This window comes from Equus przewalskii, chromosome 1 (genome assembly GCF_037783145.1).
Source record: "Equus przewalskii isolate Varuska chromosome 1, EquPr2, whole genome shotgun sequence".
Classification (NCBI taxonomy): domain Eukaryota; kingdom Metazoa; phylum Chordata; class Mammalia; order Perissodactyla; family Equidae; genus Equus; species Equus przewalskii.
This window is the reverse complement of record NC_091831.1, coordinates 48,558,984-48,580,565: the sequence shown is the minus strand read 5'-3', so window position 1 is coordinate 48,580,565 and position 21,582 is coordinate 48,558,984. Positions and strand designations below refer to the sequence as shown.

At 39.1% G+C, this 21,582-nt stretch overlaps 1 protein-coding gene across 6 annotated transcripts in view; it reads right to left on the bottom strand.

Annotated features, from left to right (window-relative positions):
* The window catches only part of BICC1 (BicC family RNA binding protein 1), a 267,016-nt gene that overhangs the window by 11,501 nt on the left and 233,933 nt on the right, over nt 1-21,582 (bottom strand). For 4 of the 6 annotated variants that reach the window (XM_070611485.1, XM_070611476.1, XM_070611515.1 and 1 more), the window contains exons 9-18: nt 19,347-19,478; nt 16,900-17,086; nt 14,885-15,046; nt 14,113-14,309; nt 13,843-13,975; nt 12,717-12,873; nt 10,452-10,614; nt 7,756-7,795; nt 7,214-7,368; nt 3,219-3,375 (exon numbers count right to left, since the gene is read on the bottom strand). In XM_070611485.1, coding sequence (XP_070467586.1) covers nt 3,219-3,375; nt 7,214-7,368; nt 7,756-7,795; nt 10,452-10,614; nt 12,717-12,873; nt 13,843-13,975; nt 14,113-14,309; nt 14,885-15,046; nt 16,900-17,086; nt 19,347-19,478 — 1,483 coding nt within the window. The remainder of the gene's footprint in view (nt 1-3,218; nt 3,376-7,213; nt 7,369-7,755; nt 7,796-10,451; nt 10,615-12,716; nt 12,874-13,842; nt 13,976-14,112; nt 14,310-14,884; nt 15,047-16,899; nt 17,087-19,346; nt 19,479-21,582) is intronic. The other 2 variants (XM_070611494.1, XM_070611480.1) reach the window with 1 other exon arrangement.

Here is a 21,582-nt window from a genome sequence, read left to right as displayed (position 1 = left end):
GCCGTGGTTAAGTTCACATGTTCCGCTTCTTGGCAGCCCGGGGTTCGCCGGTTCGGATCCTGGGTGCCGACATGGCACCGCTTGGCAAAAGCCAATCTGTAGTAGGCGTCCTACATATAAAGTAGAGGAAGATGGGCATGGGTCTTAGCTCAGGGCCAGTCTTCCTCAGCAAAAAGAGGAGGATTGGCAGTAGTTAGCTCAGGGCTAATCTTCCTCAAAAAAATTTTAAAAAGGTATAGAAAGTTACTGTAAGTCCGGGCTCTTTTGGATGGCAGGATGGCCCTCTGCATCCACACTTGTGCTTTCCTGCAATCAAAGGAATTCTATGATATTATGGCATATAAATCTCATCCCCTACAAAAATATGATTGGGCAGTGAGTTCACAAAACAGAGCACTTCCAAAATAAAGAGAAACATATGAAGTGATAAGAATGATGCTGGAGTTCCTGGATTTCATTTATGAATCTGTCTGTTGGGGAAAATCTAAGACAGCAATGCCCAGCTTTGCCTTGGTTCTGCGACTGATTTGGTGGGCAAAGCTTTCTACATATTGTCTGTGGGTCTCAGACCCAGCGACACGCACGGCTGGGTGATGGACTAGTGAGTCATGCCAAGCACTTGCCAAATACTCAAACATGCTTCAACAGCTGCTTTGGAGATTCTAGCAGAGCTGTGCAGCCATTCCTACCTCCTTGACCAACTACTGGCTCTAGTCTACAAGGAAATTCTATCCTCTTATACCAACGAGGTACTTCGGGAGGAATTCCCAGAGAGATGAGGGAGGAGGACACTCACCTGGCCGCTCAGACCCATCTCATCTCCTCTGGGATCAATGCATTTGCCAAATCTAAGAGTGTTGTTCTGCCTTGTTTTGAGCGCCACTAATGACTTTCTCTGGTTGTTTTCATCCACCAATTGAGAAGTCTCAAGTGGAAGGAATTTTTTGATAAGGTTTCTCTTTCTCTTAAAAACAGATGTTTTAACACTTGTAGAAAGAATATATAGAGAAAAGGACCCAGGACGAAGCCCTAACCCCCTGAACTCTGGAACACTCCACCATTTGAAGGTAAGACCCTAAAATCATCAAAAAGAGTGAAGAGGGGTAACCAGTGAGGTACTGGGTCCAGGGTGACACAAAGCAGAGTATGAGCACACTGGAGTGACCACTGGACTTGACAACACGGAGGTCACTGGTAGGCTCACCATATAATTTACTGTCCAAATGATAAATTTACTTTCTTTAAGAATAAAAGAGGGAGTTACTAAGAATTACAGTGGAACAATTGGTGTAAACAGCGATGCCCGGAGAAACCTAGACATTGGTGACCTTAACAGAGGGGTCAAGAAAAATTATCTAAAACTGTGCTGCTCAATACAGCGGCTTTTGAGCACCTGAAATGTGGCTAGTGGGAACTAAAATGTCCTATAAGTGTGAAATACACACCAGATTTTAAAGCCTTACTATCACAAAAGAATATAAAATATCTCATAAAAATGTCTTTACATTGATTAAATATTTAAATGATAATATTTTACATATGTTGAGTTAAGCAAATACACTAATAAAATTTGAAAAAAACATGTTTTAAAATAAAATATTCTTAATGAAAAATATTTATTATGGCACATAATCTTCTTTACATTTCTTTTTATCCTAACTACTTATAGTTTCTATATTCTCTTTTAAACTCCCTATGCTCTTAAAACATCTGACAAAAGCCAAGTAACTTTGCTTTCTTTAATCATTTCTTTTTATTAATGAATCCCCTATCTTAACCCTAATCCTGCACTTCAATACAGCTATGTGCACAGTCAATTTTAATTATCCAGTGTTAAGGGAAAGGGGATAAAGACAGGAAAACTAATTTATATTGGGATATAAAATGGAGATCATTTCTCTCCATAGATCTCACCTGGCCCCAGCCCACCCCTCAGCTCCATCCTGCCGTTAGTGGTGGAGCATCTAGCCTGTAACTAACAGGATGTCTCCAGGCTACCAATGACAGTACACTTGGGAATGAAAGAGCTGCCTGTGCTCTCTTCTTTTTTTTTTTTTTAAGATTTTATTTTTCACTTTTTCTCCCCAAAGCCCCCCGGTACATAGTTGTATATTCTTAGTTGTGGGTCATTCTAGTTGCGGCATGCGGGATGCCACCTCAGCCTGGTTTGATGAGCAGTGCCATGTCTGCGCCCAGGATTCGAACCGACAAAACACTGGGCCGCCTGCAGCGGAGCGTGCGAACTTAACCACTCAGCTATGGGGCCAGCCCCAGCCTGTGCTTTCTTATTTAGACTTGGCTGGCACCATGACTGGCCTTTGCAAATCTAAGACTTGACAACATGACCAACTTGATTGATGGTAACAACTGGCTATTACTGAGTGTCTACCACGCTCATTTAGATTGCCTTTCTTCAAATATTCTTCAAATACTCCAAGTTATGTGTTTCAGGATTCCAGATTTGTCAAAGATCCTGAAAAAAAGGCATTAGGGGCATATCTTGTGATTACTATATCAATTCTTGTCTATATACGTGTTTATACAGACAAGATGGGTGGGTGCTGTTATAGACAAAACACTGAGTCTTAACCATATTTGTACAAAGTTTTTTCCCTGTTTACATCAATTCAGCTACATCTTGTCAATTTAAAAAATCAAAATCTGTTCTTCACCTTTTGTAGTGACCCACTGGGCAGACTTTCTTCTATAGTCCAAGATGCTAATTTGATCACATTCTCCTCAACTCCTTCACACCCCTGTCTTTTCTTCCTCATCTGCAGGTTGGTGTGTGCACGACTCATTCACACCTTCATTCAACAGACATTTAATGAGCGCCTACTAGGTGTCAGACAGTGTTAGACATGTGGGAAGAATGAACAAATTAGGCACAGCCTAACAGAATGCCTGGCACAGGGGCACTTCATAAAGGTTTGTTGAATGACTAAATATGGTCCCTGGCTTATGGAGCTCAAATTCTACAGGAAGAGACAGATATGTAAACATGTACTTACACTTCTGTAAGACAAGTGCTAGAGTGAAAGCACATACAAAAAATGTAGTGAGAGCAGAGAACCATGTGGCCTGCTACATGGCATGTGAGGTATGCCACACACTTAAAGGCATGGAGTCCAGAGTTTATACTTAAACATCACCCTAAACCAAATAAACAAATTCTAATCTGATTACATCCAAAAGTATAACTGAAAGTCAAAGCTCACTTGATTTGTTTTGTTTACGCTTGGGGCTGCCAATAGAAGCTGCAAATTCACTATGACTTGCAGGTCCTATTCCATTTCGGTCTCTCCAGTTATCAGATTCGCTTCCACTTCCCAAGTGCTCACGACTGTTGGACCTCGAGAGGGACATTGATGAGCCCTGTAAACAATCAAAAACCAGATAAGGAAATGTTTAATAACATGGGTTTCTTTCCTGTGGTGGGAGGAGAAAAGAATCCACATTAAAGCACTGCCATTTACTTCCATGGCTAACACTACAGTTACCCACAAATGCTGATTCTCCAGAAGAGGCTGTGCTGCCTGTCTATAGCCTTTGTCCTCCAGCCACCAAGGACACTTGCTGAGATACACAGTGAGGTTTCTTGCTTCATCACGAGGGAGTGGATTATGAGGGTGCCCAGCAGAGTGCTGAGAGGCCTCAGTATAAAGACTTACTCCTCTAAGATCTGGAGGAGTGGATCCTGAGATTCCTCCCTATTTTCAGGAACCATAAAGCAAATCTTCCATCTGGGATGGCAGAGATTCTCTGCCTTGTATCACACAAGAACGACAAATGGGCAAGAGGTGCAGCTACACCCAATGCTTCCACAGGAATCGAGCTCCCAGGCTCAGAGTCCGAGGGTGGAGCGAGAGCTGGCATTTCTCTTGTGTTACCTTCATCCAAACAAGCACAGGATCTCTCCAATAAATTCTAAGTACCTGGAAAAATTTACCTTTTTAATTCCTCCAAATAAAAATAAAAATTTAGAAGATCTCAAAGTTTGCACTGAAATTGCATTTATTCATTCCTTTCTTCATTTATTTATTTATATTACAGAAATTTATTTATATTATTTATTTATGAATTTATCATTTATTTATGAATTTCACTTATTTATATTACAGAAACCCTACTTTGTACTATATCTAAAGTTAAGAGTCTCTGATTTTCAACGTTTTATGTTCATTGGGTAATTCCAAGAGTTTCCTTTAAGATTCACCTCGATAAACTCAGTTCAATCTGGCAGCCACATAACCGCACCTGACCACGACCCCTTTCTTGCTTCCTTCTTCAAGGCATCATGACCCCACACTCGCCAGGTTTTCCACCGACCTCACTGTAGCCTTGTAGGATCTCCCTACGCTTTTCCACTCCAAATGTCAGATTACTCTGGAGCTTGGTCCTTGCATTCCTTCTCATCTCTCTATACACTTTCTTGTTAAGTAATCTCAACCTCTTTTAAGGCTTAACGACACCCATGACTCCCAAACTTTTACCTCCAGATTTGACTTCTTTGTTGAAATTTAGAATCACAGAGTTGCCAACCTGACACGTCCATTTTACTGTCTCAGGCATTTTAAACTTAGAGCGCTTGAAAGCTGATGTGTCGACTACCTGTCCCTACCAGCTACCCCCAAACCAAGTCCTTCCCCAGAAGCCCTGCATCTCAGTAAGTGACTCCACCATTCACCTCGGTGCTTGAGCCAAACTTCTAAGAGTCATCTCATGCCTCCTTCCTTCCCCACATCCAATCTATCAGCAAGATGTAGCAAGATCATCTCTAAACATACCCCGAATCTTCCTACATCTCTCCGTCTCCACAACTGTCACCGATAACTTCCTTAATGGACATGGTGATTCTCTACTTGCCTCCCACCCAATAATCCTTTTTCCATAAAGCAACTCGGTTGATTTTTTTAAATGCAAATTAGAACAAATCATGCCTCTGTGTAAAGTTCTGTAATGCTCTTCCAGTACTTCACCACGGCTGAGGCACTCCATAACTGAGCCTCAGCCTACCTCTCCAACCTTATTTTCAACACTCAACCACCCTACCCACCTTCTCCTCCGTGAACTTAACCAGCTGGATCTGACTTCAGATGATTACGCGAGCGTCCTTGACCTAATCCTCTTTCCCTAGACCTTCACAAGGCTGGCCCTTCTTGTTATCTAGGTCTGAGCTCGAATGCCATCTGCTCATAAGGTCTGCTATGACCACCTAATCTAAAGCAGCCTCTGTTTGATATCTATCAAGACCTTTTACTACCTAATGCAGAAATACCTTGTGCACAAATACTTCTAGCAATAAGCATTCACATACACAATTTCATCTGTCAACAGGCTCTTGGTTTGCTTCAGGGCAAAGTTCTACAGAAGAAATAATAATAACTGCTAAATATTACTGAAAATGTACTGCTCACCATGCTACGCACTGGATGCCCTCTCCCATGTCACCCTCAAAACAACTCAAATGGGAAAACAGGCTCAGAGCAGTAAGTCACTCGTCAAAGCTGTACATTTGTCAGTGGTGGTTGTCAGACCCCACTGCCCCTGCACTTGCCCACTGCATTATTAGAATGATCATCATTGCTACCTGTCATACTGTTGGTCTTTGAGAAGAGAACTAAATTAGCATTTTGAGAGTGAAATATTTCATCTCAGAAACTACAAAAACACATTCAACCACCTAACACTCCACTCTGCCAAAGGCGAGGGCAAGTGAAATGGACGACCACAGGTGCACCAGTTGAAAGCCTAAGAATTAGCACTGTGGTTTTAAGGTCTCTGCCAACAAAAAATGTTTATTTTCTCTCAGCGCTATAATGGAAGAAAGAGGAGTGTACCTCTCAGAGCCTCAAAATTTTTCATAATGGGTCCTACATTCTAGCTGCTGACAGTAAATTCAGTCTTTAAATACAGCCTGCCAGGTTGCTACTGTAAGTCTGACAATGAAATTCACAGGAGATTGTTCTTTTCAGTATGTCAATAGTATTTTCTTTTTCACTTAACTCAGAGACAAAGAAAAAAAATCACTTGTTTGCTTTTGGTTCCCACTCCCTACCTGATCAACAGTCTAATTTATTACAAAGAAAATGGGAGGCTGGCCCCATGGCGTGGTGGTCAAATTCAGCACACTCCACTTCAGAGGCCCGGGCTTGCGAGTTTGGATCCCAGGCGGGGACCTACACCACTTGTCAGCCATGCTGTGGCAGCGACTCACACATAAAGTGGAGGAAGATTGGCACAGATGTTAGCTCTGGGCTAATCTTCTTGAAGCAAAAAAAGAGGAAGATTGGCAACAGATGTTAGCTTGGGGCTAATCTTCCTCAGCAAAAAAAAAAAGAGAGAAAGAAGAAAAGAAAATGGGTAGAGAAAAGGTCAGTCTCCAAATGCTAGTTCTTAGACTAACGATTATGAAACCGTTAGCCAATATTTGTCTTTCAGCCCACAGTGTTCTGGTTGAGAATGTGATTCTTGGATTAATTGTTTTCATCCACGTTTGCATAGTCTCCCCAGTGTGTGTGCGTGCATGTGCTCTTTCTAACTCCATCCCCACTTACAAAAGGCTTCTAGCCAAAATTGGATACTCTCAAATTGAAAAGGCCTTGCTTAGTGAGTCGCGTGTAGCCTGGCTGAGAAGTATGGAACTCTGGATCCCTTCCCCACATGGCGAGGATGCCAGCTTCCCAGTCTCACCCTGAGCAGTACAGCCAACATCTGGGAAACATAAAATTTTGGAGCTCTTGTTTGTGATACTTCCTGCTGTGTTCCTGGCACATCTGAACACAGTGAATTTTTAACTCCTATCTGAAAACTTGTTTTTGTGGAATATTTGCCTTTTCCCCCTTTCGTGGGCTTGCTAGTGATACCCTTGGATAAAGGGATTCTGTATACATTTTTATGGAATATTACATCTGCCCTTTGCCTAATCTCAGCCCTGCTCTATAATTTATGACACTCTCCCCTTAAAAACATATTTATCCAAATTTACATCTCCTTAACAGCTGATCAACAACTTTGAGAGAAGATACATAAAAGACCATAATATATTAGATTGCATCAATTTTATAGCAATATGTTTACAGGAAGAGAAATTAAAACAAATCACCCTTAATGATTTTTCCTTATGTAAATAAAGACTGGGAGGGGGGAGATGATTGTTCTCTTTTGCTGCAAGAACAGACAGGAAGAATGGGTAGGGCGTGAGTCCACAAACCTCGAAAGTGGTTGTCATTGTGGGCTTATAGGACACATGATTGGCTCTTCTCAGCTCCTTGATAGTTTCAGCTGGCATGGATTTAGAAAACCCAAGGCCACTCCAGGTATTCGTGGGTGTTCTGACCTCCGTCACCACTGGTTTCTTTAACATAGCTTTGGAAAACAGAACATAAAACAAATGCTTGGTATTTTTAATGTAATTCTTAAAAGATTGATGAGTGTTGTTTCTTTGATATATGTAAAGAAATTATCATTGAATATTGTTTCTTAACACAAAATGCCATAAAATATCTTCATAAACCATTTTATACAAAGTAATGGTAAATTAAAAAAATGCTACATTATTTCTTAATTGATCTAACGCTAACCTACTTAACAAAATACATTCAACATCAACAAAATTTGTGCAACTTGAATCTAAACATTCTGGGTTTGTTTTTATAAAGGGCAGTTTCTCAATTCAACATGAATACTAGAAAACCTTTTATAAGTCTACTGAAAAAAAATAATCAAAGTACAGATCATTAATTTATCACATACCTTTGGTTGCTAATAGCTTCTTTTGTTCATAGTCAAATGCCTGAAAATAAAAGAGAAAATACCTTTATTGCCAGTCTATCCAAATGTCATACCAATATTCCAGGATTAGAGACGAAAGGTTCTGATGATAGCCCATGAATCTTGATAGTAATCCACTGCAAATCTGATAAATTTATATATGTTTTCAAAACTAATAATTAGAATAATAAATTACTAGTTCTGACTTTAAGTCATGACAGTGACAAGAGTTAGAAATTTTCCTTTAAAAGGAAAAATATTCCTATTTACTATGAATATTTAACACACTAGGATCAATATATGCTAAAGTATAATGAATAACCTAATAATCATTAAGTTTAAAAATAATGCATTACCAAAATGCTTTCAGTCGATCTACTGGCCTCTTCTGTTTCTCAAAATTCCCTCTTCATTTAGCTAAAGCATGGCCTGAAGTAGTATGCTGTCAAGACATCTTAAGAAATTATTTAGCCTAACTGGCATAGTCTTTGCTTTTGACATGAGATAAATGGCGTGTGTCTAGCTTTAATCTATAAGGGCATTAAGCAATACAATAAAATTAAACCTAGTTCCCTTTTATTGCACAGGACTAGAAAGGCACTATTCATTCTTTCCATTCACATTGAATAAGTGACTATGACAGTAGGTCTACAAAGGGACCAAGGTATGTCGTTTTGAAGAAAGTAGTCCAGACACAGCTACATCTAAAATGCTAACTCAGTGTTCTCAACTCCCCAATTTAGGGACTAGCTGAGACTTGATTTAAGAACTTCTCAAAGGCCTACTGGGAGGGTCAAGAGCCAACTGGCAAGAGCTCTTGGACCCTTCTCCCAGGAGGACCATACCGTCATATATAGGATGCCCATATAATACATGGTCTGAAACAGGATACTTCTGAGAGCGAAATGTGCTGCAAATAATAATTAGGCCAGGATTATAAAAGTAAACGAGCTGACCCAGACAACCAAGGTGTGTGATTAACCCTAAGAACATGGCAGTAAATCAGGAGAGCGAGATATTTAGATAACACAGTTTGATGATATTTTTGAAATCCTATGTCCAAAATGGGATTGGGAATTTAAATCAACTTTTAATGATCAATGTCTAAGGACAAGGTGTGGGGAGATCCTAAATTCACTTGTTAATAAATATTTATTGAGTGCCATCTGGTTAAAGAGACTGTGCTGCACTTTGTGGAAGAATACAACAACGAATCAAAAATAACCTACAGCCTCAAAGCACAGAGTCTTAACAGGGATGGACAAAAGAAATAACCAGAAAATAGGTAAGGAAGTGAGATATGTGGGAAAAGAGAGCTAGAGACACAGCCCTCCAGGGACCGTCAGGAGACAGAGATCAGTTTTAGGAATCAGGGAGGTCTTCAATCTTTCCCCCTGTCAATGCTCAGTGACTATTATTATTGATTTCCCAGTGATTTTAAGAGTCAGCTCTTCACTAATGGCATAAATACTTCTATGTAAGTTAAAACTGTATCACCAAGAACATTCTTATCCATTCTAAAAGAAAGGAACGTGAAAATGGTTCACTGAAGCTATAAACCTGACGGAAAAGACAAGAATCACAAGATGGATGAAAACCATAAAGGGATCATAAAGAGAACTCGATACTTCTTAGACAAGAGAATTGTAATTTGTATTACCTGAAAATAAATCCACCAGAGAAAATGTAACAAATGTCTTTTTTTTTTTCCTTTGACTTAATAAAGTCCTGGCTTTTGCAATTTCATCTAAAAACTCATGAAAATGTTCAAATGCAAAGGATTAAAAAAATAGACAAGGATTGAATGGTAGTCTTCACTGGAATTACAGAAGTATAATTTAGTCCCCCAAATTAATTTCTCTGACATATCTGTGTCAGCTTCTTTGTTTCTAGGATTTTGTGGAAAAATTTTCCCCTTGTTTTGGAGGTGGGGGGAGGGGTATAAATCTCTTACTATAAAGTAGGAAAGTCTACCCAGTAATTCTGATACTGCAATCAAATGTTTGTAGGAATCTCTAAAAGCACAAAGTATAAAACCCTTATCTTTCATATCGTGATCTATATGGAAATCAGATTTGTGAATTTCATGGTCAATAGTGTATTTTGAGTAATTAGCCTCATACTTTGAAAATGGATACACAGAAAATCCCTGCTGAGGAAATTGTTTAAAATAATCATAAAAATCTGTGAACCAACACAATCATCAATAATATTTATTATCTATTTTCAAAAAACTAGAGCTTCACATTATTTTCATAACTGTCTAAATGACACCAAACAAAATTTATCATTTCCATTTCATAGATAGAAGGATATTACATCTATTTATCCAAGACTATGTCATGAAGCAGTAATACTTAGAAATAACAGCTCTCACATTTATCTAAAGTTTTTTTAAGCAGATGAATAATGTCATTTGCATAAAACATAGTGACACAAACTGTTTTATGTCATTTTTAATATTATAAAGAATTCTCACTTAAGCTAAATCCTGCATTTCATTTTTAATGTTTATAGCAAAACCAATTCCTAACTACTGCATATATATTTAAATTAAATTTTGACTGGAGTATGGAAGGGAAACCTAATTTCTGCTCTACTGCTAACACTCACTGAATCCCCCATTCCCTAAAGCAAGGCCCCTACATTTGGATGATTTTCCCAGTTTTTCTCTTTACCTGCATGTTGACATATGGCCGTGAGGCGAGGCGGGCTCTTTCAGAGTTTTGCTGGGCGGCTGCAGCCCTCTCAGCAGCTCGCTCGCTCCCCGGAGCCTTCTTGTCAGCCAAAGGACTTTCTGTAGTGCTCAGTTCAGGATCTGAGAGCAACCTGTCAGTGCTGCTGTGAAACAGAGTTTCGAATTTAACCTTCCACTCTTACATACAAACGAACTGAATGCTTCCTCTGTGGCACACTTACTACGTATGTTGACCTTTGTCAACTACTTAACATATATTATCTCATTTAATGCCCAAAAGACCGCTGTGAGATAGGTAGTATTATCATCCCCATTTTACAGAACAGGGAAGTACCTTGTCCAAGGTCACACCTCTGGTAAATGATAGGGCTGGAATTTGAACCCAGGCATTCTGACTCTATAGCTGGAGCTGAAACTATTTCATGACATTTATTCACAAATGTTATCTATAGCATATATTGTATATGGTACCTATGGAACTGACATACGGACAAGATTTCTAATTTGCATCCATCAAAGAGTTATCAAAGACCCATGCATACACAGTCTAAACAGACACTGAGTCAATCTGAAGGCACGCAGATGATCCAGTTCATGTGTGTGAAATGTATGTGATATTGCTAACAGATCTGCTTTGACAAAGGTAGCAGATAAATAAAAAATATTCTCCAACACTTGTTCAGTGTGCATGGGAAGAGCATGCAAGTGTTTCTTAAAATGGGGAACAAGTATCTGAATTACAAGAATTGATAATGCTCTATACATGCACCTCAACTTCAAATTCAACTGCACGTTAAACTCAAGTGAAAGAGAATTCAAGAAAGTATTAGTCAAAGAGCTGATCTGCTCATTCATTGTTTCTTTTATCATTCACTATTCGGCTGTGCCAGGGGAATTCAGAGGAACTTAGAAAAGGCTACCGGAATACAAAAGGAAGAGCAATGAACTGTGTTTCTTGACAAAAGCTGACAGAGACTTCACAGAGGACATCTGAACAGGAATGAAGGAGAGGTCATCTGCAGGTTCACCAGTGCAGAAGGCCAGGAGAACAGCAACTTGAGGGAACAGCATAAGCAAAAGAAAGGGAGCATGCAATGCGGATCATTGGCGGTTTTACAGCTAGAGCGTGACAACATCAGACTTATGCTTTCAAAAAATTACTGGAACAAAATAAAGGACTGACGGAGCTGATGAGAGAGACTGGAGGCAGGGAGACCCTTCTGGAGGTTGCAGCTTAATTCAGATGAGAGATGATGGTAGGATCAGAAAACACTTAATGATGAAAGGAATAGGTATATATTTAAAATGCTTAAATACAGAGAAGAAAGCAAAATCATTTCTCTGACCTATACCAAGGAATGTTAATTTTGGGTATTAGTACCATGTAAAGAAAAACACAGGTAAAGCACATGTGGACTAAATGGGAACATAATTCATGGACCAAAGAGTTTATAAAAGCAAAAATGATTTTGGTAAGAAAAAGAAGAAATAAGAATATTTATGCTATATTTGCCTAAAGACACACTACTCTGTAAGGATGCAACAAGAAAACTAATAAGACAGTAGAGAAAATTGGGTGGATGGGAGCAAAACCTTCAATTTGGAAGCATTCCATTGTTTTGCTTTTTAAAAACATGTAAATAGACTGCCTATTTAAAAAAATAAATAGAAAAAGAAAATAGAGTAAGGATCATACATTTATAACTGTGCTATGGTAAGGGAGAGTTATATTAAATACAACATATGTATTTATACGTGGTTTGTAACAAAATCATGATACTGTCAAGTATTTACTACCAAAGTTAGCAATTAGCTATGTGAGAGAAGGGAGTCATAGTTTAAGTCAGAAATTCAAAGCCAAATGAAGAAGAATTTACAGCTGGAAAATTTCTAACAGCAAAAATCAGAGAGTAAAAATTGCCCTGCTGATTACTGGAGAGCAGAGAGAATGTTTTAAAGCTTCAGAGCACTATAAATGGTCTAGAGGACCCAGATATAAAGCCAACCAGCTAAAGGGGGGAGGGACTATAGAGAAGCTATAAGGGTGAAAATTACAGATAGTATTCCTTAGTAAAATTTTTAGAAGGAAAAAGAAAAGGTAATTATAAAGAGACATGAAAAAACTCAAGCATAATATTAAACTCACTTGAACCAAAGAGCATTAACTACTGAGCTTCAAACAAATCTAGCCTGTTATATACTTTCTTTCAAAGGATCAAGGGCTTTTAAAGATTAAAATACATACTGTAAGTGTGAGTTTTTCGTGCCCTGCAATAGTTCTACCGTCTGCCTTTTGGCACAAGGAACTTTGGAGGGACCCATCATCTGTTTCAAGTCACCAGCATTCCCAGAATGGGAAGGACTTCGAGGCATGCCTACTTCAACGAAAGCATCATTACAACCTGCAGGGGTAGAGAGAAAAAAGTGAAAATCCAAACATCACCTTACCATCAACAACCACCTGCAATGGAAATGAACCAGAATCAAAGCCCAGGGAGACGCAGGCATAATGGCTTTCAGCTGCAAAGAAGACACTTGAAATTAAAAGTGTCTCAAAAACTCAAGATGAAATTTGAAGAGAAGATGTTCATTTTTTTTCTTCCCCTGCTGAGGAAGATTTGTCCTGAGCTAACATCTGCTGCTAATCTTCCTTTTTGTATGTGAGCCACCGCCACAACATGGTCACTGACAGATGAGTGGTGTAGGTCTGTGCCCTGGAACCAAACTCAGGCCGCCAAAGCGGAATACTCCAAACTTAACTACTAGGCCACTGGGGCTGGCCTCCCTCATATTTGTTTTTTTTTAAAGATTTTATTTTTCCTTTTTCTCCCCAAAGTCCCTTGGGACATAGTTGTATATTTTTAGTTGTGGGTCCTTCCAGGTGTGGCATGTGGGATGCTGCCTCAGCATGACCTGATGAGCAGTGCCATGTCCGCGCCCAGGATCTGAACCAGCAAAACCCCAGGCTGCCGAAGCAGAGTGTGTGCCAACCACTCGGCCACATGGCCAGCCCTTCCTCATATTTTTAAAAGACTGTTAGAGGTGAAAGAGTTATAAAAGAAATACTCCACTTGGAAAAAAGTTATAGGTATACATTCAGTAAATTGATGCTTTCCTGCTACACAATTACATTCACTTTAAGTTAGGAAGTTCCGATGTCATGGGAAAGTGGTTCTTTCTGTGGAAAGGGTGCTTCAGTTTATCTTTCACCATGTTCTCTGGAAGTCAGTTCAAGATGCTGTCTTTCTGCAAACTTGAGGCAGGATGAGTCATAACTGTTTAACAAAACCAACTTGAAATCCCCGCACAGGCTTTCTACAACCCCCTCTATCGACGTCCCAGAGCAGGTTGAAGGGCAGAAGGAGAGATACCTTCCGCAGGGCTGGGTTTCGGAGATGCCTGCTCAGAGCCCGTTGTCTGTCTGGATGGATCACCATGATTCGCACTCAGCACTTTTTCTCCAAGTGACGAAGTGGATATTGCACCATATTTTATATTCGGAGACTGAAATAATAATAGAAGATAACATAGAGATCTGGTCACAATTCTGAAATTCACTTCAAGTGAAAGTTTAAACGCATGACCAGCGGCTTGTCTTGACAAACAGCAGAAATCACACTACTCTAGCTGAAGGCTATTACCTGTGTGTGTCCATTTAAAGCAGCAGAGATTTTTTTGCCTTCTGTCTGCATACTGTTGATATGGACATCAACAGGAGTCAAGCCAGGAGGGGGAGATGGAGCTGTGTGCCCATAAGTGGGCACTCCAGACAACAAAATATTGGTTAATGTAGCTTGAGCAGTAGATGGAATCATAAGGTGTGGTATAGCAGAAAAACCTATAACAATATTTCATGAAGACAGATGTTAGACAGGAAAAAACTCAGAACCAACAAGCATTATTCTATTATTTTCAGTAAAAGCAAAAAGTGTCATTTTTGTTGCTGCAAATTCAGAAGAGGATTCAATTCTGATACCTCTCTGTAAACAGTACTAACATTACTATAAAAACACAAAAGAATGTTAAACTGGAAAAACACTTTAGAGAATATTTAATCCAAGCTCTTCACCGTACGGATGAGGAATCTATCTAGATTTCACCTGACTACCCAGCAGATTTGCCCAACTGGAACCCACATGACCTTCATGTGCCCTTGCCACTGCCCCCTGCACATCATGCTCTTTTTCCTGATCTGCTTTTCAAGTTTGAAGATTGTATTTTCCTTTAATGGAAAACTCACTGCTTTTTTTTGCGTCATTTTAATTAACTTACGCATTAGGGAATTTCTGTTTGGCTGCAGTATGCTTTGAACCATAATTTTTCCCTAAGGAAATGGAACCACTAATAAATTTTCTTTAAAAACTAATAATACCTAAGAATACATGCCGATGATTGTACTTAAATGATACTGACCTGTGGCACTTGAAGTATTGGCAAGTGGGGGTGCCCACAATGTGGGGCTGGGGGTGCCAGAACTTGGGCTTTGCAAAGGACTGACCGAGCTATTTAGAGCATTCAAGAGTGAGTTTGGGGTTGTTGAAGTGTTGAGAGATAAGGTGGTGGGCCCCAAAAGACCTGTAATAAATGAATGTAAAGTCAATACGCATAAATTCACAATTTTAAAATACAAATGGCACCAATATTGCCATTTGGAACACACATTTGATAGCTTCACAATAAAAAATATGAGTGACAGATTACCTTCTTTCAAATATTCACATGAAATATTGCATGATACAATTCCAACACAGGATCCAGCTTATCCACAAGCAGATGCTGATCAGAAAATGGAAGATACGTGTGCCCAAAGCAGGACAGCAGTCAGGGTCACTGAGCACTGCCAGCTGCTCTGCATGCATTTCAACTAGCCAGGATGAACAAAATTCTGTTCAAGTGGAAACCCATTTTTATTTCTCTGCATAACTCACTTGTCATCTGCTTCCAAACAAATTCTTTTCAAACCTCGTACAATTAGCAGTGAATATGGGAATGCTTTCCTGCCATTGTGTGGCTCCGTTTGGCCCACTCGCAGATAGGCTGAGCTGACTGCAACAGTTTTCATGCGGATGTCAAAACACACACGTGACTTCTCTGTGCTCCATCTCAATGCATATGAAAATTTTTCTTGGAAAAAAATCTTTTTGCTTTTTTGCATGTTTTAAAGATTCAATGTTTGATTTAAGTAATGAACTTTCCCTTTGGGCATTGAAAATATGCTCTGAAGTAAAATGTGGATTTGTATACAAGTTTCCAGGAATGTTTAGAACATTAAGTGTTACACGATGGGTATAGTCATAAAAATATTTTAAAAATTGAGTAACTCTGAATCTTTGCTCACTTTTTTCTCTCTAGTGCAGGAAGAACTCAGTTCCTGCTAAGTTACTTGACTGGCATTTCCAGACTCACATGCATTGCTGTACTATATGACTGTTCAGCTCTCCAGCAGAAGGGACAACTTTGGGAGATTGGGGGCCAAGGAGGAAAAACTCCGTCTTTCCTGTAATGGTGTCTAGGCAGGGCTACTTGAAATCTTAACCATATTATAACCATATTATATTTTTTAAAAGCAAGAATAGCTATTAGAAAAAAAAATCAAAGACTGCTGAGAGTATTTTTTCTGTCTCAAATCAACACTGAATGAGGAAGGATGTTGGCTAGGGTGATTGTATTAACTTTTCGTATAAAGGCTACTGAAAAATGTGCATGAAAGTAGTGAACCTGGCATAACTGCTGTATACAATGAACTTCAGCCTGTAAAATGCGAATCCGTAAATGAGGTGATACCCATCACTGTGACTGTTACGTGGCTACCCTACCTTCTTAAAGAACTGAAGCACTGAGGGGATGTTGTTCTTTCCTCTTTCTGTTCATTGTCTTAGATATAAATACAGGTCCATTTGCTCCCCTTGGTGGCTGCAGGCCACAGAGACTTCCTTTATGTCTGGGTGAGGCAGACCTATCTGCCAGGAGTCAGGGATCTGCTTGCTTTCACTTCCCCCCGTCCTCTCCCCTCCCCTAATACAGATTTGCAATTACTTTTGAAAAACATACTGGATAATCTTTATCTCTAGAGACTGATGGCAATATTGCAAATGCAAGAGAGAACAAACACATAAATTACAGTCAGCCTGCTCACTTCACTCTCAATCGCATTCTTAATTTAGAAGAACAAATACAGCCACTGAAAATAAAACAGTCAGACCTTGATTATTTATGCCAAAATAAGAAGAACCTGGGTAACAGAAATCCACAGACTCTAACAAAAAACCCAAAATGGATTGATTTGAGTTTTGTTGCTTTTCACCTGATCTTAGGGCCTGAAGAGGAAAAAAATCAGCCTTTAAAACGTAGCCTCAAAGGGTAAAAAGAAAGGGAACTGGATAAGCATTCCCCCAGTGACTGAGACGCTATAATAATACATTTTATACCTAGTCCAGTGAGTCCGAGGCCTGCTGAAGCTAAGATATCCAGGCTGGGACATGCCAGGCCAGCAGGGCACGATGCTGGGGATGGACTGGTTGCCATGGTAACCCCGCTGCTTTCAAGTCCGAGGAGACATTTCCTTGCTTCATACATATTTAAGGCATTTCGCTCCACACTTTTCACAATCACAGACTATGAAAACACACAATGGGAAAGAAAAAAGTGACATGCAAGTAGTCTACAATGAATTGGGGAGGTAGGTGAGAAATGAATATGGTAACAAGAATTCCACTCAGCGAATATATCAATGTTGCTTTAAAATCAACTGCAAATTCTAACCATTTAATTCTTAAGTTTACCCCTTTTGATAAAACCCTAAAATGTTGGTTACTATTTATTGGGTGTGTCCTGTGTTCCAGGCACTGTGATGGAAGCTGCACATATATTCTAATGCCCACCAAAACCTTATCGGGTGGGAATTATTATTCATATTCAGTAAAGATAAGGGAATTAGCCAAGGTCACAGCACAGCTGTGGAGGGGTGCGAGAGGACTGGAACTCAGGTCGGTCTCTACAGCCCATTCTTATTTACATCCTCTTGTCTTTACATTAAAGCCTTTCCCCCTTTATCCCATCTTTACAAAACAAATCAAATGTGTCACCAGATACAGAGTGCATAATAACAGTCACTTAATGGTTGACATTTATGGTCTACTAGTTAACTAATAGAATTTGAGGTACCACTATTCCTCAGTGATGACATATCTATGGCAAAGCATATGATAAAATAAATTTCTAAACAATAAATTTTCTTTCTCAATGGACTCATCTAGAAAATTGAAAATGTGAACCCAAGGTTGAAAGCCTCCAATGGGCAATAAAGAAAATCTGTGGCTGAGAAAGCAGTTAAAGTGGTAGTCGGCATGAGGCCAGCCAGGCATAATTAAATGGCCCTAAGATGCTGCAGGCTGCAGGTTCTCACTTATGATCTATTTGCCCCTGACCTCTGCTCATTTCTTACTGAACTCCAGGAACTCTTCTTGTGCCTGTTTGTCTTTATATGCACAAGTCCTCAAAAATCTCTTCTGTCTTTATCTTTTAGTCCTGCTATCTATAGTGACCGGTCAACTCAAATTAGTCAAGCTTGAAGCTTCATGATACATAAAACTAGAGTCCTATTCTGTAACTTTAAACTCATTATGTCACGTTCACTTAGAATCAATGTTATTTTTCCTTTAAAGTTATTTTTTTTTTTTGAAGAAAGCATGATTGTTTTTCTTAAGGTGGACACTGAATACCACATTATTTGCATATTTGCAAAATTGATACATATTATATACATATACCATTATGCATATATGGTGAGATTTACAGTTCAGAAAGTAAAAAAGGCACAACTCTTTGATGTTTTAGCTACTATAATAAAAAAATCTACACAAATGTTATAATTTAGTACATGTTCTAAGGCAACTTGCTTTTTTTTTTTTTTTTTTTGGCTGGGAAAGATTTACCCTGAGCCAACATCTGTTGCCAATTTTCCTCTCTCTCTCTTTATTTTTTTCTCCCTCCCTAAAGCCCCAATACATAGTTGTATATTCTAGTTGCAAGTCTTTCTAGTTCTTCTATGTGAGCCACCACCACAACAAGGCTACTGATAGGTAAGTGGTGTGGTTCTGCACCTGGGAACTGAACCCGGGCCGCTGAAGTAGAGCACGCCAAACTTTAAACTTTAGGCCATCAGGGCTGGTTCAACTGGCTTTTTTAATTCAACACCATTCTTGTCCTTTGACTCTTGCACCAAAGGTTTCTTCAGAGTGTATAAGTAGAAGGAGAATCGCTGGGGGTGAAGCATCAGTATTTTCAGTGTGATCAGATGGTCCCAAATTGCTCTTCAAAGTGGTTGTGCCAATTTATGCAATATTAATGTGAGGAACATTCTTCTTTCCTCAAATTCTCACTAGCACCTAATATCATCAGATTTATCCTATTAAATTTTGGCTGTACATGTAATTACTGAAATTTTGGACATCTTAGAGTGGAAGTTTCAAGAAAGCTGAACTGTGGACACTTCATTATTTAAATGATTTATTAAAGACAATGGGCACCTATTCCTTAAATCTCCAGCGCGAGCACAGCGGCTCACAGATAGTAAGTAAACTAAGGTTTTTTGAATTGCATTGGCTACGTACACATACAGAGACACACACAACACAATGTTTATTTAGCCTTATCCACTTTCTGGTAACAGTGAAGTTTTAGTTACCAGATTGCAAATTAACAAAAAAAAATGTTTTCTCTTTCCTTCTCATATATTTATAAAAAACAGCAGTCATTAAAAACGGACTCCAAAACCCAACATTGATGGAAATAAACTGATGATCAATAATGAATGTTGTTATAAGTTTATATTTATATAAAGTAACCAAATAAATATACAGCGACATATACTAACCTTGCTTGGTTGCTTTGGCTTTGGTTTAATACTGATGAAGACATCGAGCTGTTCCATCAACTGCGCGATGAACTGTGGATCGACTTCAATTTCTTCCTTCATATCAAACATCAGCACAAGAGGAAGACAACCCTGGGAAATGTTACACGAGGAAATGTAGGGGGTAAAAGTTACTCACTGAAACATCTGATAATTTAACATGCCCACAAATAACGCAATATTTTATGGATCTAAAGAGTAAACCAAAGTATTAAAGCTAAATTATATAGTTTCACATAGCTTAGCGGGTTGGTGTGGAAATAATGTTGAAGGGCAGAAACTATGTTTTTGGTTGACAAAATTACATGTATCTTAAGGTTTTGTTTTTGGCCCTGAAGTTTTTACCCACTCTCTAACTTGGAAAATTCCTCCATTCTCTGACTTCAGTTTTGTTAGTAATGCCAGAGACTAGATCCTCAACCACCTCAAGGGTACTAATCTTGTGCCCTGACTCAAAGACTTACAGTAGTGGCTTTTTATTGTCCCCTGAATGAAATCTAAACACGCATAAGCATTTAAAGATCTCCACGTTTTGGCCCAGCTTTGCGTGTACAATCACAGGTCTGTATGTCTACTTATCTGCCCCTTCCTCCAGCCCAGACTAGCTCTGGACTGTTAAATGGATTCCGTACATTGGTGTCTCAACTCATCAAAAGTCTTCTTCACCAGCCCAAGTCCTACTTCTCTTATGATGCAGCTCAAATCTTACCTGCTTCCTGGAGTCACCTGCTATATTGTCCCTTCTTTGAACTATCTCACTTTTTAGCACTGCAGAGTTTAGCACTTGTTTTCTTCTCTGATGCTTTCTTCCTGGCCCTTAATCTACTGAGTATAGGAACCATGTCACATACTTTTTCTGATGCTCAAGATACTCATGCTAGCCCATGGATTGCTGGGTTTGTACATAAGTATCAGGAGAAGTTACCATCAAACATACTAGAATTAAAATGAAATTACTATGTTCCATTTCTCTTGTGGACAAAAGTGATTTTTGTAAGGACATTTCTATTAAAAAAAAGGTTGTAGTATGTAAACTATAGGTTAAAGCCTTGTATTTTTTTTTATTTTTTTATTTTTTTAAAGATTTTATTTTTTTCCTTTTTCTCCCCAAAGCCCCCTGGTACATAGTTGTATATTCTTTGTTGTGAGTCCTTCTAGTTGTGGCATGTGGGACGCTGCCTCAGCGTGGTTTGATGAGCAGTGCCATGTCCGCGCCCAGGATTCGAACCAACGAAACACTGGGCCGCCTGCAGCGGAGTGCGCGAACTTAACCACTCGGCCACGGGGCCAGCCCCAGGTTAAAGCCTTTTAGATGTATCCCCCCACCTCAGTTCTTTCAATATTGTGGAATAATAAATCTCATTGCACACCTGTATTTTTGCCAGGCATGGTCAAAGTATGAATATGAATTCATACCTGCACAGAACACTTGAAAAAGTTTCACTGGACTCAAAAATTATATCTAGGGGCCGGCCTGGTGACATAGTGGTTAAGTTCACATGCTCCACTTCAGCGGCCCAGGATTTGCTGATTGGGATCCTGGGTGCGGACCTACACACCGCTTGTCAAGCCATGCTGAGGCAGCATCCCACATAGAGAAACTAGAAGGACTTATAACTGTGATACACAACTATGTACTGGGGTTTGGGGAGAAAGGAAAAAGAAAAAAGAGGAAGATTGGCAACAGATGTTAGCTTGGCGCCAAGCTTCCTCACCAAAAAAATCCCAAACAGTAACCTTAAAAAAATTTTTTTTAAAAAAATTACATCTAAATAACTTGAAATGCAGAAAAAAGAAACTATGAAGAGTAATCATAGTAATCTTTGGACTGCTAGCTGACTAGTAGTATATTAAAAATAGCTTGGTAAGTAAGCTTGGATAAAAAAAATCATTCACAACAAAATAAATGTATTAAAATCCTTAATGATTGTAACTAGTTCTCATCTGTCAGAGGAATGGAATCAACAATACAAACTTGGATTTTCTGAAAGTTTCTCAAAAACAAATTCTGCAAGTTAATAATAGCAAAGGTCACACCTGAAGCTCATCGATTCAAATGTCACTAAAGGTCAAGCTCTGAACAGGAGAATACAGTAGTGCTTTCAGCAAGAATATTTGCGAGTCCACATTATGTCAGTCCACTTTGTTACTATATATCCGAGCTACACACTAGGTTTTTAAGTGAATATAGGAAGGA